Below are 19,128 nucleotides of genomic sequence, written 5' to 3' on the forward strand. Positions count from 1 at the left end.
CGTGGTCAGTCGAACATAATAGAGAGGGATAGCACTCGGTGGGTCCTACGTGTCGAGTCCCGAATGAAATGTGTACTTGGTATGATGGAAGCGGCCGGACGTAATCCCATCGCAATAAGCCCTTGAAACTGCTGCCGATAAGCCTCATCACAGGGGGGTAAACAGAGTTACCAACATGCGGCGTGATCGTCCACATGTCACTGTCAAGTTAAATTTTGCGAGTAGACGGGTATTTAGATGAACGCCGGAATCCCGATAGCACCGACCGTCTCCCCAGAAAGTCATGTGTGAGATGGAGAGCGTGGTTAAGGAAAAGGCTCAGGAGAGGTGGTATATCGACAAAAGCAGCGTCATGATGATAAGAGTTGAGGATGGTCTACCATGACGTTGGCCTTCCATGATCCATGAGAAGCACAGACTCTCTACGTAGAAGCAGAAGAGGGAGGGGTAGCGAGTCGAAATGTGAAATTGAGCGTTAAGAAACATTTCAGAACAAAGCATGGACCGAGCTGCATAGCCATTTCACTCTGGCACCAGTTGTGCTTTGAGTGACTGTTAGCCACCTCCCAGAAGATGGAACCTTGAAAATATGCTCTATGGCTTGTTAGGTAGCCCAGCCGGGTTTCGCTTCGTAGGTTCTGATGCGAGAAGGTCCGCGGGATATCGGTGACACTGGAAGAGGCCGGACTCGATGTAGATGGTAGATGCAGTAACGGTTGCCCAGCATCCCGGTAAAATATAGCTTTGCCGTAGATCCTAATCCTTGACGACCTTCGGGTCACAGTACACGTCGAATTTTCACAGGACATAGAGGGGGCTGCTTGATATCGGCCTTGTGGTGGAGCTGATACCGGCGTCCTCGACAAAGCCGGTGGTGTATCCCAAGCTCGCAACGTCCGTGTACGGCGGGGCTGGCCCCCAATACGAAATGTATGAGCTTAGTATCCTTAGTACAATGGTCACACAGCGTACCTGCGTTGCCGAAGCCCTTCTACCCGAACCCTTCTTTCCGTCCCTTCGCCTAGGTCGATCTCGCTCTTCTTCTGGAGCTAGGTCAGAACTTTTCAGTGCTCGCCCTGCATGATAGAGCTGGTAACCGATTTTGGGCCCGGTCGTGAGAGAACAGATCCCGCAGGTATCAATGATGGGGGTAGGAGACAACAAAGGCTCCGTGATCGTCCCATCTTTTCGTCTTGAACCACCCCCCCTTCCTTTCGAATTCCGTCTTTCGTGACTTTCGAGAATTTCTCGAATCGTCAGTAGTCTGGCAGTTTCAATGCTACACGGGCATCCTCTTACTAAAATCTGTCGGAATGTAGAAGGAAAAAAAAAACTGATGCAGAAAAGTAGTATCTGAGCCATGTGCGTCTACATATATTTGCTTTTGCCTTCAATAGCTCAGCTAAATCATCGTTCGGCGTAATCACACATATCTACAGAACCGATTTCTTGCATTACCCAATCTTCGTATATCGCCGGACTAGTCGAAGCCCTGTTATCGTAATTACGGACACTGGACTGCTTTGGCGCCGTCGGACGCACATAGGCCCGGGGACCATCAAGACGTGGACTAGAGCTGGCAGAACATGGACATGTTGAGCAGCGGTACTGGGACGATATTTCAGATCTAGGCCTGGCGGCTAAAACTCAGGTCTGTTACTCTTTATTTCGAGTCATTGATTGCGTTGTTTCAACCATTGGCGACGCGACTGTCGCAATCTCATTAAGGATGAGCGGACAAAGAGGCGAAGCGAAGCGAGGTTTATTCCTCGCAATGGCGCGCATCCTCTGTATAGGCAGTTTATATTCTAAGGGCTCCGGGTGACCGCGCCATTCGAGAGAAACGAAGAGCTATCGCGAAACACATTCAAATGTCATGGAAACAATTTCATTGACGTTTGCCTTCCTTAGCTGGACGAGACCTGTCCGTCGTGTCCGGGGTTTCAATGATAGTGCGGAGCAGCGCCGGCGTCGTAGAGGTGTCGTTGGCTTCCCTTCTACATCCTGACGTTCGACCTCCTTCGCCTCTGCCTTCGTAAGCCGTATCTTTAGTTGGCAATGCACAGCTCTTAGTTCCAGCTACTACTTATATGCACAATTTACATGAGCCCCTAACTTTTCGACTCTTTCTCCCTGCCTGTTGTGTCTTTCCCGCAGTGAGCAACCCAAGTTCCTCCTCTCCGAACAAGAATATGAACGCGCCTTTCCCCTTCGACGACTCTGATCCCTCATCAGATATCCTTCTAATATCACCTGATGATGTTTATTTCCACGCTCACAAAAACATCCTTTCCCTTGCGTCTTCCTTCTTCCAAGACTTAATTCCTTTAGTCCAGAATCCGAGCGATGGCTCCCTTCCTATAGTCTATCTGACTGAAGGAAGCAACATCGTCGACAAAGTCCTTCGTTTCTGCTACCCAATCCCCGATCCTTCTTTTGCTGACGTATCCGAGATCTACCAGGTCGCAGAAGCTACGCACAAATACCTCATGAACGACGTAACAAACAGACTTCCCAGTCAACTGAGGAATTTTGTCAGCATATACCCATTGCATACTTTTGTCGTCGCTTGCAAGCTCAATTGGAAAAGGGAAGTTGACATTGCAGCGAGCAAGGTGCTGGCAAAGCCCCTATTCGCCCACAAGGAAGACATGCCGGAGCTCGACCTCCCTTCCCTCAGGATCCTTTATCGCTTCGCCCAGTTCCACGAACGGCGCATGAGCGTCATCCGATCCGCGTTTCTCGATATGCTGGATAGAGTCCAAGTCAGGTGTACCGTTTACTTCAAAGGGCCGCCCTGCGACATGCATGATATCTGGGATGACACTCCCCAGTTTCATCACCCGCTTCCGAGGAAATCATACCTCCTCCATTACGGTGCGACCCTCCTCAGGGCGATGCTCTTGTCTCCAACCATGGAGACTTTGACTTCGACAGATGTGGATGCTAGGGAATCTGCGCGTACCATAGCAATGATGTGTCCTAATTGCGCCCAGGATGATCTGGATGTTATCTTTGATGAGGCCATACCAAACGATGTCTTGGCCAAGGTCTATAAGACATTAGACGAGGTGAGTCGTCCGAGCTTACATAATTGTACACACGAAAAATGGAACTATTTGGCAGAGATTTTCTGACGTGTTGTGAGTCATGAAGGTTACAAAGGCGCATACTGTACAACGAAATACACACAGAGTAATAGATCTGATCTTTCGTTGCTTGAAACTCCGAACGTTTTCAAACTTCCCTGCGAGAGGTAGGAAGCAGACATTTTCCCGCAAGATCATATTAGATGTGCTAGCTTATGATTAACATGCAGTGAGATTGCTCTGCGCTTCGGTCGCTTCTGTCCTGACTCAGTCACTCAAAAACATTTTTCTCCCTAATTCGACCGATGTCCAAAAAGGAAGCAACGGCATGGAACGAGGTCGTAACTCTTTACCCTTCCCTTCTGTGCCGTGCCCGTGTCGATTCATCCCACTCGATCTGTTCTTTCCGAGGGCTGACCGACACCCGCATTTTCCTTTTCTTTAACACCGGCCGTTCCGCCGATTTTGTTCCAATATGAACATGAACCATCCATCCTTCTATCCGACAGCATATATATAGTCTTTGTATCATCCAATGACGTCCAACCTATGTCCACAAGCACATTCTTTCCCTCGCTTCTACCTTCTTCAGGGAGTTGATCGCGGTGCCCTTAACTGACGACAGCTATTGACAGTCCTTGTTATCCCACACAAGACGTTACCGTTGACGATGCTTCCGAGATTTACTAGGCCGTGCAGGCCGTGCACAAATGTAAAATAGAAAACTTCGCAACCCAACCAACGCAAGTTATTCGAGCGGCGGGCGGCCTTTCCCTCTGCGCACGTAAACTGGAAGGTTCCCTCTCCTTCTCCCTGATATTGCACATAGTAAGTAACTTCTTCTCCTGATCAATCCAAAACGATGATGACATTCCGGAGCTTCAAGCTCCTCAACTCGTTGAAAACATATCATCGCCTTCTCAAGTTCCACTGGCGGCGATATAGCGTAGGATGTTAGAAACCGATGGATCGAGCGCACGCACGCCATATGCGCCGAGCCATATGACAGACCCCTACTGCAAGCCATGATGTCTGGGACGGGCCACCCACCTGATTCCGAGAACGGCTGGCTAGTGTGTCAGGGACGTTATGCCGGAAATCGTGGCTCCACTCCCCCAGCACACTGTATCTGTCCTCCCAAGCTACGCCGAAATCTCCAACCGCGGCAACTTTCAATGGAACGGGTGAACAACTAACTCTGCTCGTTCATGATGGGCTTGTAAAAGTAGCAGAATCCTGCCCAGAGTGGCGCAAGTCCCTTTTTTTCTTTGGGACACTTCCTGGGACTTTGAGGTTATGAATAGAGATCCACTCGCATTTGGGAGAGGGTGAGTGGTCAGCAGTTTTTGTTATACCACAATAACGGCTTAATGTATGCATGCATCAAGAATTATTCGAGCTTGATATGTAGTTCTGTCACCAGTCTTCAGTTCTAGAGCTAGGATGATTCAAGCCGCCTACTGGTAGCTTATTCAGAAAGCAGATAGGTCGGACCTTATTACAATATCTGTTTTCCATCTTTATACGTGGATTGGAGTTTTCATACCCTGATCCCAGAATTTTAAAATCCTTGAATCCGTTAACACCCGCCGTCACCTTCTCGAGTTGCACAAATGCCGCATATAACTGATCCTTGAAGTCCACGACATCTGTACCCGGGAAGATTCGACGAACACCCCATTTGCGAGGAGGAGCATGATGCCCTTCAGCCAGTCACCTAACCGTGCACGGCTGCTTCAGCATAATCCGCTTTATCTGTCGTAGGAGCCACGTCGCAATCTTCAAGAGCGGCAACATTGCGAGGGGTGGACACCTCTGCTCGGGCATCGGCCCGCCGATCTTGTCCCAATGGATGTTTTTAAGGTTCATGTAGGATCCCTGGTAACGGTTTGGTATGATATCATCAATTTGCTTCTTTACATGTACTCATGCACCCTGCGAACGCTCTTTCTTTTCCGCACGTACGATACGGAATATCACACAGGTCTGATCGCCATCGACCTCAGGTCAATGAAAAGAGATATCATCAGACCTCGCTGAATTTGCACTAACCCATACCCCGATCCCATGAAAATGAAAATAAAAAAAACCCAGCGCACAAAAGGCGCGATCGTGTATAATGCCATTAGTGCGATGTGTTACAGTGGAAGTGCGTGAGATGTGGAGATATTTCTACCTATAGCTACAAAAATTGGGACTAGATTGGGGGAGGGGGTACAAAAAGCAAAGCCTGGAACAAATGCAACGACTATAGATGAACAGCGCAAACGACAGCTTGAACTTTGCAGCAGCAAAGGGAGGGGAAGAAGAATATATACCGCACCCAAAATGAACAAATCCCCCCCCAAAAAGCGTAAAACCGTGGATAATGAGTGAAAGAGTGTTGACGGAACGTTTGTATCGTGAATGACAAGTTCCTGTCTGAGACTTGATGATGATTATTACTGGACGAACTGTCAATTAATCGATAAATCAGAAATGAAATGGATCAATTACATGATTGTGCTTGAATGCGATGCAAATGCGTGTTTAATTATGCGTGATCGTATTGTTTTTCGTAGGTTATAACGATATCTTCGTATATCATCATGATCGTGATGTTGATGGTGGAGCTTTCGACGAACCGCGTCTGCCAATCCCACCTTTGCCAGGCGGACGAGGTTCCGGCGGTTTCTGCCATTCATCGATCAGCTGTTGTCCAACCGACGGCTCCAGCTCCGTCCCATCCCGTGAAATTTTCACCTCGCGGTCCTTGTTCCATGGGTTACGCAGGTGCCGCGTACGGTAGAACGGTAGCCGATCGGTTCTGATCCACTCCACCTTGAAGGACTCACCCCAACTCTCTTCTCTGGGCGTCTTTGCTTCGACCTTGTCCGTCTCCTCCAGCGTCTCTGGAACCTGGCTCTCACCCCCTTGCTCATGATCATGTCCCCCCTCCCCTTCCTCTACCGGTCTCAGTTGTTCCTCCCCTTCATCAGTCCCAGTCCCAGTCCCATGCTTCATCGCCCTATACGGTGCTTTCTCATCCAAATGAAAGCTGCTAGGCCGCGCCTTGGTCAAGATCGACCGCTCGGGCTTAAACATCCGAGTACTATCAAGACTGTGCTTCACAACGGGCGACCGCGTCGTCATTGCGTGGCGTTGTGGGCCGAGTTCAGCAGGTGCAGACTGTACGGCAGCTTCTGTACCAAACTTCGGACGAGTTTGCTCCGATGACGAAACCGATTGTGGGGAATCTTCGACTAACCGAAGCGCGGAGAAGATCATCACTTCGTCATCTGCAGACGAACGTGGAGCAGATGAGGACGATGGTTCTTCGGGTATCGTTTCCGCTTGAACAGGGCCCCGTCCTGTCACTGGCGAAAGTGACGAGCGTGACGAAGGGGCAGAATCTGCTCGTGAAGCCCACGGTACCGTTTGCTCTCCACGGCCAACAGGTCCAGTCATCCTATCCAACAAAAAGGTTCAGAACAGAACAGAACAGCCATCAGATAATTATACGTACCTGGCGTATCCATACCACTCGCCACTTTTGTTCACGCCAAAGATAAGATAAACATCTTCGCTCGTCCGAAATGCTTGATCCAGGATACCCTCGTTGTGTTTCTGGGTAGCCCACAGTCCCTGTTGAACGCTGATGTCGACATCCTCCTACTCCGTAGTAGCAAAAAATCAGAGACCGATCCCAAGAAAGAGGAAACGATAAGGCTTACCGGTGTCAAAGACTTGAGAATAAAATAGCGTTTCGGGAAGTATCTCGTGAGGACACTAGAGTTCGTCGATGCAAAAGACCCAGAACTGCTCGAATTCTTTGGACCTAGAGTCGGTCTCGTATCGTCGTCGCTTGAGAACGATGCCGAAGGAACGAACGAATGACGGTCAGATGAGCTTGATGGTGTTATAGGCACCTCATCCACATCAGAATGCTCCGACACCTCGCTCGACTCCTCCTTACCCTTCCGCTCTTTGATCCATTTCGTGTGCATTCCCATCCCACGTTGTCCGCCAACGCCGGCTTTGAGATCATCATCTCTCCGTCTAACCCTACAAACAAGCCTGGGACACCTGGGGTCATTTAGTCGTAAGGGCTGCCCGTGAAACCTCGCTATAGCCTTGTGAAGATAGGCTTCGCTCTCAAAGTTGATGAACGCACAGCTTGAGCGCGAGATGAGGAATATAGACATCACACCGGTAGGACCCGGGTCATCAGGAGGTTTTGAGGGGAGGGTTTGGTTGAAAAACCGCCATAGCTCATCGTGAGTGGCGTCGGACGGGACGTTGCCAACCCACATGACCCATTCTGAGCGATGGGATGGAGGGTTAGGATGATACGATCGTCGAACAAGAGGTCTCTCTGGGGCAGCGCTGCGGGAAGATGCGCTTTCGGGTTTTTGGGATAGAGGAGTGGTTGGCGGTATCGGCGATACTGGGTCTGTAGGAAAAACACCGGTCACTACGGGCGACATGGGATAGTGAGTCGAGGAAGAGGCACCTGAGGATTGGCCGTAAGGTTCAGAGTCATGCGGTCGCGGGGAAGTATAGTTAATAGTATAGTGACCATGATATGGCGCTGGTGAACTCTCGTACTGCCGCGCTGGAACGTGGGGTAGGTACCACCATGTGCCTTGACTATCTGACTCTGTTGTAGGGGACGTGTATGGCTGTGGATAGGCACCCGGGGGATACTGGGAAGTATAAATTGGAGAGGTCGGAAAGGACTGGGGCGGTGCGTACGAATATTGCGGCGTAGATATCGAGGAGTATGGTAACGAATGAAAAGAACCTGTTCCAGAGTAAGTAGGTGAGTGAGTTGGCTGAGAGCTTGAAGGCTGAGAAGGAGAAGGCGATGCAGTACCCTGTGAAGGAAAAATGGGGGGCGTCGAGTAGGATGTTGAGGCAGCGTCGGGTGAAGGATAAGAGTAGACATGGGTCTGGTGCGGAAGCATGGACTGGAAACCAGCGTGTATATTTTGGTGCAGCATGCTACCGTCCACCCCAGGATGCTGGTATCCATGTTGGTAGAACGGCGGCGGCGTATGGGCTATCGCCACCGGTCCGGATGGCGATATCGCGTAAGGCCCGACAAAACCTGCTCGCTGAGCGAAAGGGCCTGTCGGAGATGGGTAATGGAGAGAACCTTGGTAGCTAGTAGAGGGGGTATTGACGCCATGGATGCCGTCCGGCGGGGCCCCGTATGGTGTCGGCTGAACAGTCTGTTGCCGACGCGATGTCCCAGGCTGAGCAACGGATGGCCTCCGTAGATTTCCGGATCGTCCTTGTTCCGACATGGAGCTACCCTCGCCACTCCCCTCGCGATTATCGCCACCATACATATAATCCGGGCCACCGCCTGTGCTCTGCAACGCGGGATGCGAGTCTTGAAGACGTTGTGAGTGATATCCGAGTCGAGTCTCATAAAAATCTGCAACACATGTCAAAAATATTCCAGAAAATGAATTCCCATCTGAACAAACGTACCAAAGGTACCTCTGGCGACACGGGTTGAATCCAAGCGTTGATCTAAGCATAAGAGAGTGAGATCCGCATAACCAAAGAAGAATAAAATAAAAGAAAGAAATTGCGGTTCCAACCGCACAGTGCACTCGCCAGAGCCCACGACGCGATGGAATTTTTTCAAGGAGGTAATCTGCGCTTGTTTGCCATCACAGTCTTCCTCTGCACGTGATATTACTTACTTCGGGACGCGCTTCCGGTCGCGGCGGGCATATTCGAGTTTTCGAGAGGTTTGGGTGTGAAGTTTCTCGTGAGGCCGTCTGTAGGTTCAACCATCTTGTTTTACAAATTCTAAATAAATGGGAACATCAGAAATTTGCTGAGAAGATTGAATGCAATACCAAACCTTGTGAAATGAGGAAGTACCTGCCTATACTATGAACGCGTCAATTAACGACAGCTTGGAGGAGATATAGTTTGGTGGCAGGAGCTTTGTGGCAGTACGTAGGTGCAGCAATTCTCAGTGGAGGAAGACGACATCTTAACGCACGGTGGGGTATATGTATAAAGTCCACCGTGGGAATCTATGATGTCACTCCTAACAATTTCATGTCTCGCCAAGTCCTACGTAGCTTGATGGCACTATCCTGGCCGCCTCTATCAACCCCCACATACCCATCTTCGCTGCCTATCAATATCTACCCCCTTCATCATCGTATTTCCCCAGCGTCGACTCTTTTATCGCAGAAATATAAATTCTTCTGGAACCCAGCAGAAAACTCTGGAACCATTTGACCTCCGGATCCAACGTTACCAATCGGTAGCTCAATTCAGCGGAACCTCTTCTGCCCGTGGGCCGCATATCCGTCTCTATATTCTAAAGCCCAATATTATCTTTTCGAACACCGTTTGCATGCCGAGCGCTGTATTACCAAGGACCCAGGTCTCGATGTCTGGCGGATAGCGATCGCAAGTAGTCTCCCATTCGATGCACAGTTGATTATACGACTCGGACGTTCAACTGCTTTCAACGTTGTTCCGTGATCTCCAGCACCTATTCTCGTCTGCCAAAACCTTCAAGCAAGGTTTATCGGAGCGGCAGTGCAAGACAGCTGCTTCACGGAAAGTTCTAGAAACGATGTTTTATTGAGAGCGAACTTCCAGACAACAACTGTAAGGAAGATAAAGTTTCCCAGACGTAGCGGGTAGGATATCACCTTCGTCGGGAATTCGAAGCATCCTTGCATCGAGGTCACGAATTGCAGTGCTCGTCGTTTCCCGACGTTCATTTCCATATGCGGCCCTGATATCCCCTAAGATCGCGTGATCGTCACCCACGACCCGGCCCCACGCTACTTCCACGCGTACTTGCATCATGTATATTCTCACTCCCTCAGTCTCTTCCAATGAATTTGACTTCAATAAGGCTCTAGAGAAAGTCTTGCAGTGGATCCAAACAGCTCTGGTCACCATTAGTAAGTTCCTTCCTGTGATCCTGATAATATTGTTAATAATCCGAGTCGGTCCCGCCAGAGGACTTCCTTGTCACTTTCTTTAGAGATCAAGGTACATATCGACCAGATGATTTTCCTCCATTCTAACTAATGGATACTTTGCAGTGTTCTATCCACTCGATTCGATCCGTTTGTAGAACCTCCAACTATCCGAGTCTGTCTTCTAATCCCTTTCATCAGTCCAAGCGTACCCGCGCCTGACCCTTATCATCTCAATCATCATATTCTTCGGCCCTTGGATCCTTCTCATTCCTCTATTCATCATCCAAGGAGCCTTCTTCATCGTGCTCACCGTCATTGGATTTGGCGTATCGGGCATCGTTGGCGGTAAGCGCGCGCTAAATACGTTCATACGTCATCGGACCAGACTGAGTATCATCAGGCTCACCTGCTGCGTTGTGCCAAAGTTTCTGCTACGGCGGACACACCCCTGCCGCCTCTGTCTTTGCTTGCTTACAGTCAACTGGGGCTTCGTATAATGGGTTCACTGTTAGCAATGTGGTGCTTGTGTTCATCAGGGTGCTAGCTGGGCTGGTGGCAGTGTATATGATTCTGTCGATGGTTTGATACCCCTTCTCATCGCGTATATTTCTCTATGCATACATAGACTCGTCCCTTTTTAGCTCCCCAAGTGCTCGATATGCATTCCTCTGTTCTTCTATAGCCTTTTCCGTGTGTTCATACTAGTTGACTTTTCAAAACGTTGATCGCTGAAAGAGGCCGTCGCCACCTGAAAACGAAGAAATACTGAAACGACAACTGAATATCTGATAGCAGCCTAGCGAATATGGTTTCGTAACAAGCGGGATTACCCCCCCAGTAACTTGCTGAAAGTCCCATGGTTTTGCTACTAAGCTAGAATAGTCCTAATCCGTCAGGTGACACCACTAATCTCTAAGGCTTTGCACCAGGGATGGCACTGCCCTTTTCCTGCGTATACAATGTATCTCGTCCGAGTTGTGCGCACGGCCTCCCAACAAGATGTTGACTCTGAAAAGACCCGAGAACTGATCTTGAAATGGATCGAAGTAATTATAAGCGTCCTCAGTAAGCTTCTTTCCCACTTGTTTATTTTTGCTATGATAAAAATCCCTTCCAGACGACTTCTTCGTCGTTTTCTTCAAAGACTATGCATATGGTAAGCCCGGCTCTGATGGTTGGATATCTCCCATACTCAGCATTGAACGCTGGTGAAAAAGCCATTCAATGGGTGCCGAGAGGTCTGATCAACACTAGTGAGTCGCACGCTGCTTTCTGATATCTGTCCTGATACATGGCGACATCCCCAGAGGATTTCCTTGTTAACCACGGTATGCCTGACTCAAACGTTTTGCTTTGATTTTAGCTGACGGTCGAATTCCTTATAGTACTCTTGCCTCTGGACGCAATCCGTTCGTCCGATGTTTCGAGTCCAAGTGCTTCTACCTACCTGACTTTGCTAACTTAGTCCAAAAGAACCCGCGCTTCGCGCTCTTCATCTCACTTGCCATTTTTATCGGACCTTGGATCATCTTAATCCCTCTCATTCTGATCATGACACCTCTTCTTCTCATCCAAGAGGTTTTGGTCCTCATACTGACGATCCTGGGGTTCACTGTATCAGGGATCACCGGTAGTAAGTACACGTCCATGTTTGACCGCAGCAGCTGCGTCAACTCACATATTTATTAATTCTAGGCACCCCTGCCGCGCTTTTCCACAGCTTCTGCTACGACGCGGGCACCCCCGCCGGATCTATGTTTGCGTATCTGCAAACGGTCGGAGCGGCATATCAAGTGAATACTACGACAAACCCGGTTCTCCTGGTCGTCAAGGTAGTAGCTGGTGTGGTGGCAGTGTATATAATCGTGTGGATGATTCCTTGAGATTTGCTCATTTTCTTTGCTCTACTTTCTGACGGTCAGAGGGTCTGACCTGTGTTCTGTATACTTCGGTATTGTGCTTTCATAATTAATCGTATTGCCGCTCGCTCGTATCGAGAGACGACCTGAGACTGCTATCTTTTTATTACACAATGAGAAGCTCGGGCCTTCTGGAGTAATCGAATGCTGTTGCATGACGCAGTATATTCTAGACCTTACCAGAAAGAAGGAAATAAAGTGGAGGTTGAGCTGCTGCGCAAAGAATGTGCAAAGGAGGCTGTGGCGTTCATTGCTTAATTTGGCATGGTGATGTCATCGTCTCCATCCACATATATATACTCCGAGCCTTCACTCCTTTTGGTTCAGAATCACCAACATCATCATGTCACCGATTACTTACCCTCCACCCGCCCACACCTACATGTCGACCAAGGCGGCTGTTGTATCGCATCAGCCTGCTCCTGTCCAAGGGATGGTCGTCGAGGAAAAGAAGGAGCAAGAGCCGATGAGGCTTAGAGGTGGATGTATACCATGCCCTGTGAGTAGAATGGTCTTCGTTTGAAAACATAGATTTAATTGTCCTAAGGGCGGGGGAATGTGTTTCGTCATCCCTATACCGTGTTGTTTCTAAACATCGAGTCAAACCACCATTACGCTCCGTATCATCGTATCATCGTCGCACATCAAGTTCATCATTGTTAATTTGTATTAACGGACTTTTTTCTTACCACAACTGTCATATGTGCACCCCTCATCGTCGTTGCTATTCTTCATCATATCCGACGACCGCAGGCTTGATATTTTGTATTTTCTTTGGCTGTCAATTGTACTACACTTTTCCAGATATACACTCGAAGCTCTTATTACAGTCTTTATTTCAGAATTGTATTGGATCCTCGCAGGTGTATTTTTGCACCACTTAATTTTGTTTCTTCACTTTTCTGTCTCCTATGTACGTCAGCCCCTTATTTCGTGGTTCCTCTATGCCATTATACCCACACGATGTCAAAATTGATGGACTACCAGGCTTCACGGCAACTATAGATTCGCATCCTGTATCACTGCTCAAGCGCTCACGCCTTCCCAATACTCTATTGCCGCCACACTTATGAAGTCTAATATCATTGTACGTCAGTGAAGACCACCATCTTTGGGAAATTACTCGGAAACATGTATGAATGTTAAATTCTATCTTACCATCATACTGACATTCTGCAGCATTCTCTCGTCGCCGTTCATCTACTATCCCCCCATGCGACAGCCATATCTCTTCCTGCACCTCTTATGGAGACTCGCTCGGAATGGGTTCAGGTACGGTCCGAAGGGTTGTCTACAAATCCGTCCTAAAGGCGAAGAATCCGGGACTCCAGGATACCAAGACAAAACTACAGTCTGATTTTCGATTAGATTCACTTTAATAAACAACAACAAAGTGCTTCGTAGGTTATATTGACATTTACAGAAAACACACGAGGCATAGCCCCAGTACGACATAGCATCGAGCATGCTGAAAGGAAAGACAAGTGATTAAAAGATGACAATAATCAACAAACATGGTATATTCAAAAAGCTGATTGTAAACTGACTATATTCGTCTAAACGGACCTATCAAAAACGATATTAGCATCAATTGTGATCCATGTACGCATCGTGAAGGAAACTCACCTTAATCAAGATTATATGGCAACACCGGTCCCTGAATATCTGCTCACATCATTGTCCTGCAAAAATGCCTCAAGCGGCTGCCATATCTCCCTCAGGCAATCAATAGGGATCAATCCCGCCTGAGGAAGCACTTGCTTTCCTTTACCGTCATGCGACGGCGACCCAGCCAGAACCTTTTCCACCAAGGCCCATCCGTCATCAAACATCCTCACCACATGAACACGATCTCCCGCAGACACGGACATCTCATCGTGGAGAGTGGGACTGAACGGTCGACGTATGATCTCAACATCCGAGAAAGAGATGGGAGGTGGATGATCGGCGGGGGGATCGACAAAAGGGTTTGCTTCACAGCTCGAGCCCAGAACACTGCTATCCCTCCTCGGTCTCGTTTCGCTGCTGGATTCCTGAGAAGACTGGGGAACCACGAACATAGAGGGGCGAACGGACATGGGGGTCGTTGGTTCTCTGTCGTCGGTACCCATGCCGAGGTACTGGCGGTACAGCTCGCTAGATGTACTGCGGGAGCTGTACATCGAGACACCACACATGTCGGGTTGTGGAAGATTGTCGGGGTTCGGCGGGAAAGGAGGAGACTGACGGCCAGATGACAGAAGTCCGGGACTGTGAGTGTTGCGTATTTCTGCCATGGGTGGGAGAGCGGGCACTGGCACATCGACGGACGCAGAAGACGTCGCATTATACTCGTACGATGTGCCAAAGCTGCTCCGAATCGAGCGTGCCCCAGCGGTGGCTTCTGCACCGCTCCCAGAAGCTCCATTGTCTCCATTCCTTGACATCATATTGGAGAACCACGATTGGTTGCGCTTGTTCCGCTTCGCTCGAAAACGCTGTCGGATGAAGAATAGGAGAGATGCAGCGAATATGGCAGGAACGATTAAAGAAATGACGACAGTGGCGCCAGTAGGAAGACCACCGCCCCCGTTGCCATTCGAAGAATTTCTACCAGTTCCTTCTGTGCCATCTGTTCCTCCGTTGACGGCATGAGTAGAAACACTAGATGCTGTACTTCCAGCAGTCGGGTTGCCAGAGAGTATGTTCAAATTGGGAGTAGGCTGCGATCCGATGGTGCTGGCTGAGAGCCCCTGGATGCCTGTCGCCGTGTCGGTGGCGGAAGGGACGCTCTGTGAATTCGCCCTCGTGCTGGCCGTCGTCTCACTCGAAGTGACAGTCCCAGAAGAATGGGTGGGAGAAAGAAAGTCGATACCTTCGATACTACCGGTTCCGGACGACGATATAGCACTGGAGGTAAAGATGAACGCATTTACCGAAGAACCGTCGCTAGTGGAGGCAACGACGGAAGTCGCGCCAATTACATTCCCGGATACCGTTTCGCTGATCATGGTTTCACTCACGCTCCCACTTCCAGAAGTTGTGCTCCCGGTGCTTGCTAAGCTCACACCAGAACTTGCCGAACTAACGGTACTCCCACTTCCTGAACTCCCATTCCCGGCACTATCCGATATGTCATCGACATCGCTCACTGAGTCTGGGCTCCCCGAGCTGGAGCTTGAGCTATTCGAGCTGTCTGAACTAGAGTCAGTGCTGCCAGAAGTATTCGAATTTCCAGAGCTTTCCGCGGAAGTCGAAGCGGCTGAGGTGCTGCTTTCAGTTGGACTGGTAGTCAAGACGGATATTGTCGAGGTTGTAGTGACTGTAGAGGTCCCTTCCTGCTGATTGATTCCAGCAACGAGCAGGGTTACGATAGGACTTATAATGGGTATCTCAGGGAGGGATATCGGAAGATTAATCAAAGCCGGCGCACGATCTTCGAGCGAATAAGCGGGAATGGCGCGATGAGCTCTATGTGTATGGGTGGGCCTTGATAGGGGGGCATGCATATTATCAGAGTCGAGGGATGCGAGGAGATCCTATGATAGACGAGAAAAACGAGCGACGATAAAACGAGTGTGAAGGGCGGGGCGTACAAGCGCGACGAAAAACGTCGAAAAACGTGGAGCTTTGACAAAAAACCTGATAAAAAGATCTCGGGGCCTAAAGCAGCAGAAGCACCAAGAAAAATGCGGATGCCATGGGACTCGAATCATGATATCGTCCAGGGTCCAATATTGTTCTGGAGAAACCGCAATTTGATGGCATGATCCCAAAGAGGAACGTTGATGATCCTTTTTTAGGCAACATGCAAGAAATCTCACGCCTGCTCTCCCTTTTTATATACATCTTTACCGTCTTTCCGTGAACAGATGATGTCTTTGCCTGGTTACCAATATCTTGGCCCTTGTTTCATGACCTACCCGGTTTCTCGCTGCTTTCTATGCCTCGCAGGTCTTCGCATGGACGGTTTGTTGGTAAGTACCGGCTGAGCTTGTCAATCTCGTATCTTTTATCACTTCTCTAAGCTCTTTGTTGCTGTCTTTTCCTCCGCTTCTCTACAACCTCTTATGGTCGCGAAGGCTCGGTTTCAGCATAGGTATAGCCATTGGCGCCTTGTCCTTTTGATTTCTACGATGGAGTGGAAAGCATCGACGACGGCAAGAAAGGAAACAAAGTCGGGGACGGACTCCTCTCATTACTTATGACCCGGGTATGATGCATCTTTTCGGATCGTTTCCTTCAAGGCATCTTCCTAGACCTGTACAATTTCAAAGCATCTTGGCGTACAAGATGATACAAGATGAGAGCATTGTAACATATACGGCCTGCCAGATATCTCCCGCGTCCACGGGTCCTCTTCATGGCTTACCTTCCCTATCCCCTTCCAGCTTCAGCTGTATTGGTAAGGCATGGGATCGAGGCTACGCCCGGCCCTATTTTTTCTCGTCGTTAGGCCCACTGTTAGCCCCGGGCTCGGACAGAGTAAATAATGTACGTCCGTTTCTTATAATGTCAGATTTTTATTGATCCCTATAGATCTTTCCTTAGTGGTCGCGTGGCTATCCGAAGCACCCTCATAATCGAATGCTCTAAACGAGGATGTCTCTGACCGCCTTACCCTCGGATTGCCAAAAAGTGAGGTGGGAGTAAGCGGTACTCACGGTCGTTCATTAATAGTAGTCATCTAAACGGGCAGGATAACAACCGTTAGTGGCCTGATGGAATTTGGTCTTCCTTTTGCATTTTCAAACGAAGACGGTGACCAAGCCTGGCTTGCCACCAACCTGACCTTGGCTCTTGAAGCTTTTTTGAAGTTCCGAGGTCGAGAGCCGATCTGTTGTTTCGGAGATCGGTTCGATCGGTCCGAATCGCCGACATGACGTCAAGTTGCAAATTTTTCGGCCATCGTTTCCTTTGATCTCAATTCTCGACTTCTGGAGGGAAAGAGACGTTAACCGATACCCATCTAATGCCTTATTTTGCCGTCTGTTGCCGTCTTCATGCTCTTGGCGCCATTACGTGGGAAAAGCTATTTGGACCGACCGATCATCGACTGTCTGGCTGAAGTTTGAAGCTCCGAGAAGATATTAGCTGCCAACACTTCAAAAATCCGTTGAAAGCGGTGAGCTGCATTATTTCGAATTTACAGCTGAAGCAATGCTACTCTAGGCTCTTCCTCGCTGGCTATTTCAAACCACCTACATAGCTAGAATCAGGAAACATTAGTGCCGTCGTCCTGTGCATCATGATCTACGTCATAGAACTGGACGCAGAGCCTCCGAGTTGATGTTTTGAGGCATCTTGCGACCATTGGCGCGTTCTCGTTAGTGTTTGGGTCAATCGCAGCACGTCTTGTCCTAGACTATCATGCATGACCAAGGCTCTTCACGGTCCGATCTGATCGCCAAGTAATGAATACGTAGTACCCGCGACAAACTTCCTAATGCAAGATACTGCTTTCTACTGAACCCTGGCGCTTTTTTTCAACATCGCTCGGTCTTTTCTAGGCATCTTCTTCGGCTACGATGCTCCTGCGTGGCGGATCCTCTTTTTTTTTTCTTTTTTTCGTCTGGTCATACGTAGCAGCGCTGGGTGGAGGGCAATGCCTTTCCGTTGGTATTTTCGAAACATAAAATTTACGCCAAAGCAAAGGTGTTATCATTAGTATGCTCGGGCATATACGCGAGTTCCGCAGTTAGTAAGAGATTCTCGACATTATGGCACTTGACTTTTGCTGATGCGTCGCGTATGTATACTCAGTGGAAACAAATTCGTGTGTATCCGAGGTGAATATGGTACTGATGCGAAGCAGTGCCGTTTGCTTTGAGTGTCCTTGGAAAAAAAAATACTTTCGCTGTAATGAGGATCATCGACAAGTCGACCGTAGTTGCCTCAAATTTTCACTAGGCGACATTGTCTTGATCGAAGAAAGTCATTGGTTTTGAGGGTTGTAGACTGCGCTGTAAATTTGATGTCCATATAACCTGGAAATTCCGCGCAGCTAATCTTTAGTTCGCGTGTCGTGCTTCTCCATTCTAGGTCTTCTTGATGTGCTTTCGTAGCAACACACCGAATCGATTGGATTGCAAAGGGACGTAGTGTTGATGCGATACGCGGCTTTCAGCTGTGGACGATTTTAGGGAATCCGGGACCGACGGGTCGACTTAACTCGATTGGTGACTTGATGATCAATCTAAGAATAGGTAAAAGACGAGTGGACGATTTGCGTATGCATCGCAGTGGGCTACATGGCTAGGTTTATGTTCGTTTCACCCGTTTTTGGATCTTTTTATTTGTTAATATATTTACCTAGGATGTGGGCATGTATAAATCGAGATGTTACAAATTGGACAGAGACTTTGGGCCTTCATAGAAGCACAGCAGATGCACGAAGAACTGCCAAAGACTGTCCCAAAGGGTCCCGTTCCTTTCCATCATCGATCAACACCGTTCTAACTCAGCAACGGAGTCAATGTCGAAGGTTGAAGGTTGAACAGTTATTTGGCAATTACATTGCCCCAGAACTCTCATTAAGCACTAAAATCCGAGGATTTGACGGACAGCCAGTCCGTCAGATGTTCAAAGCACGTCTGAAGTATGTCCAACTCGCCGTTTTGACTCCTGACAACTTTTTTCAGCGTATCGCTTCAATTCAAATACTCTAGGCGTGCATCGGTGCATGTTCAGGGCGCCAGTTGAACAGATTGCCTGTATGGATTATATAAGGATATAATTCTATGCTGTAAATGAGCATTTTGCAGGTCTCGAACGCTCTCGCGGGTAAGTATGTACCCTGATGTCGTAATCGAACTGAAATTTTTTCGTGCTGGCCAGGACGGAATCTTGCACCGTCTTGCGAATATCTTAGACGCGATGGTCCAATCATATTCGTCCAAGCATATTTCCCGCAAGTTGATCTTCGTGCTCGCCGCTATCCATCAATCTTTGGGAAGAAATGCTCATCCGAGAGCGCCAAGGAACTTGACATGTTTTTCTCTTTTAGGTCTTGAACTTCAGCGGTCAGGCGAATAGGCTGTGCAAGGGCATTCTGATGCCTTCTCTAGGCATGCACCGGATTCTTGGTTCGATTCTTCCTCAAGGGCTGCGCCGGTAAAATGCATGCATCTATGTCATCAAATACGATCAGCAAGGTCAAGCAAGTATCGAGTCGGGGTCCAGGTCGTGGCA

At 48.8% G+C, this 19,128-nt stretch overlaps 8 protein-coding genes across 8 annotated transcripts in view; 5 read left to right on the forward strand and 3 right to left on the reverse strand.

Moving 5' to 3' along the window:
• BT62DRAFT_987296 (uncharacterized protein) overlaps nucleotides 1–486 on the reverse strand; it is a gene marked incomplete at both ends in the record, with an annotated part of 4,119 nt that extends 3,633 nt beyond the window's left edge. Inside the window, one exon of the mRNA XM_043190060.1 lies at nucleotides 381–486. Coding sequence (XP_043039088.1) covers nucleotides 381–486 — 106 coding nt within the window. The remainder of the gene's footprint in view (nucleotides 1–380) is intronic.
• Nucleotides 487–2,234: 1,748 nt separating this feature from the next.
• BT62DRAFT_841763 (uncharacterized protein) lies at nucleotides 2,235–2,621 on the forward strand (the record flags this gene model as incomplete). The annotated part of the gene is made up of 1 exon (XM_043182444.1): nucleotides 2,235–2,621. A coding segment is annotated over one exon (387 nt), but the record flags the coding sequence as incomplete, so codon positions are not given.
• BT62DRAFT_932728 (uncharacterized protein) lies at nucleotides 2,338–3,169 on the forward strand. Its single transcript, XM_043186408.1, has 3 exons — nucleotides 2,338–2,399; nucleotides 2,463–3,071; nucleotides 3,127–3,169. Exons 2-3 carry the CDS (start codon nucleotides 2,652–2,654, stop codon nucleotides 3,145–3,147), a joined length of 441 nt encoding a protein of 146 aa, XP_043039090.1. The 5' UTR covers nucleotides 2,338–2,399; nucleotides 2,463–2,651; the 3' UTR covers nucleotides 3,148–3,169.
• A 2,009-nt stretch (nucleotides 3,170–5,178) lies between these two features.
• On the reverse strand, nucleotides 5,179–8,079 carry BT62DRAFT_969277 (uncharacterized protein). The gene is made up of 5 exons (XM_043188938.1): nucleotides 7,945–8,079; nucleotides 6,803–7,872; nucleotides 6,595–6,740; nucleotides 5,586–6,537; nucleotides 5,179–5,533 (listed from the first exon to the last, which is right to left on the reverse strand). Exons 1-4 carry the CDS (start codon nucleotides 8,069–8,071, stop codon nucleotides 5,676–5,678), a joined length of 2,205 nt encoding a protein of 734 aa, XP_043039091.1. The 5' UTR covers nucleotides 8,072–8,079; the 3' UTR covers nucleotides 5,179–5,533; nucleotides 5,586–5,675.
• A 2,904-nt stretch (nucleotides 8,080–10,983) lies between these two features.
• On the forward strand, nucleotides 10,984–12,022 carry BT62DRAFT_932734 (uncharacterized protein). Its single transcript, XM_043186409.1, has 7 exons — nucleotides 10,984–11,104; nucleotides 11,157–11,195; nucleotides 11,257–11,292; nucleotides 11,347–11,367; nucleotides 11,425–11,448; nucleotides 11,505–11,672; nucleotides 11,735–12,022. The coding sequence occupies exons 1-7, from the start codon at nucleotides 10,999–11,001 to the stop codon at nucleotides 11,920–11,922; spliced, it is 582 nt and encodes a 193-aa protein (XP_043039092.1). The 5' UTR covers nucleotides 10,984–10,998; the 3' UTR covers nucleotides 11,923–12,022.
• Nucleotides 12,023–12,301: 279 nt separating this feature from the next.
• BT62DRAFT_920304 (uncharacterized protein) lies at nucleotides 12,302–13,446 on the forward strand (the record flags this gene model as incomplete). Its single annotated transcript, XM_043184212.1, has 5 exons — nucleotides 12,302–12,457; nucleotides 12,763–12,821; nucleotides 12,946–13,045; nucleotides 13,138–13,230; nucleotides 13,363–13,446. 5 exons carry the CDS (start codon nucleotides 12,302–12,304, stop codon nucleotides 13,444–13,446), a joined length of 492 nt encoding a protein of 163 aa, XP_043039093.1.
• A 149-nt stretch (nucleotides 13,447–13,595) lies between these two features.
• On the reverse strand, nucleotides 13,596–14,018 carry BT62DRAFT_896801 (uncharacterized protein; the record flags this gene model as incomplete). Its single annotated transcript, XM_043183278.1, has 1 exon — nucleotides 13,596–14,018. One exon carries the CDS (start codon nucleotides 14,016–14,018, stop codon nucleotides 13,596–13,598), a length of 423 nt encoding a protein of 140 aa, XP_043039094.1.
• A 4,057-nt stretch (nucleotides 14,019–18,075) lies between these two features.
• On the forward strand, nucleotides 18,076–18,857 carry BT62DRAFT_165727 (uncharacterized protein). The gene is made up of 2 exons (XM_043179903.1): nucleotides 18,076–18,720; nucleotides 18,775–18,857. Exon 1 carries the CDS (start codon nucleotides 18,189–18,191, stop codon nucleotides 18,603–18,605), a length of 417 nt encoding a protein of 138 aa, XP_043039095.1. The 5' UTR covers nucleotides 18,076–18,188; the 3' UTR covers nucleotides 18,606–18,720; nucleotides 18,775–18,857.
• Nucleotides 18,858–19,128: the final 271 nt, after the last annotated feature.

This window comes from Guyanagaster necrorhizus (genome assembly GCF_019112545.1).
Source record: "Guyanagaster necrorhizus MCA 3950 unplaced genomic scaffold BT62scaffold_14, whole genome shotgun sequence".
Taxonomy (NCBI): domain Eukaryota; kingdom Fungi; phylum Basidiomycota; class Agaricomycetes; order Agaricales; family Physalacriaceae; genus Guyanagaster; species Guyanagaster necrorhizus.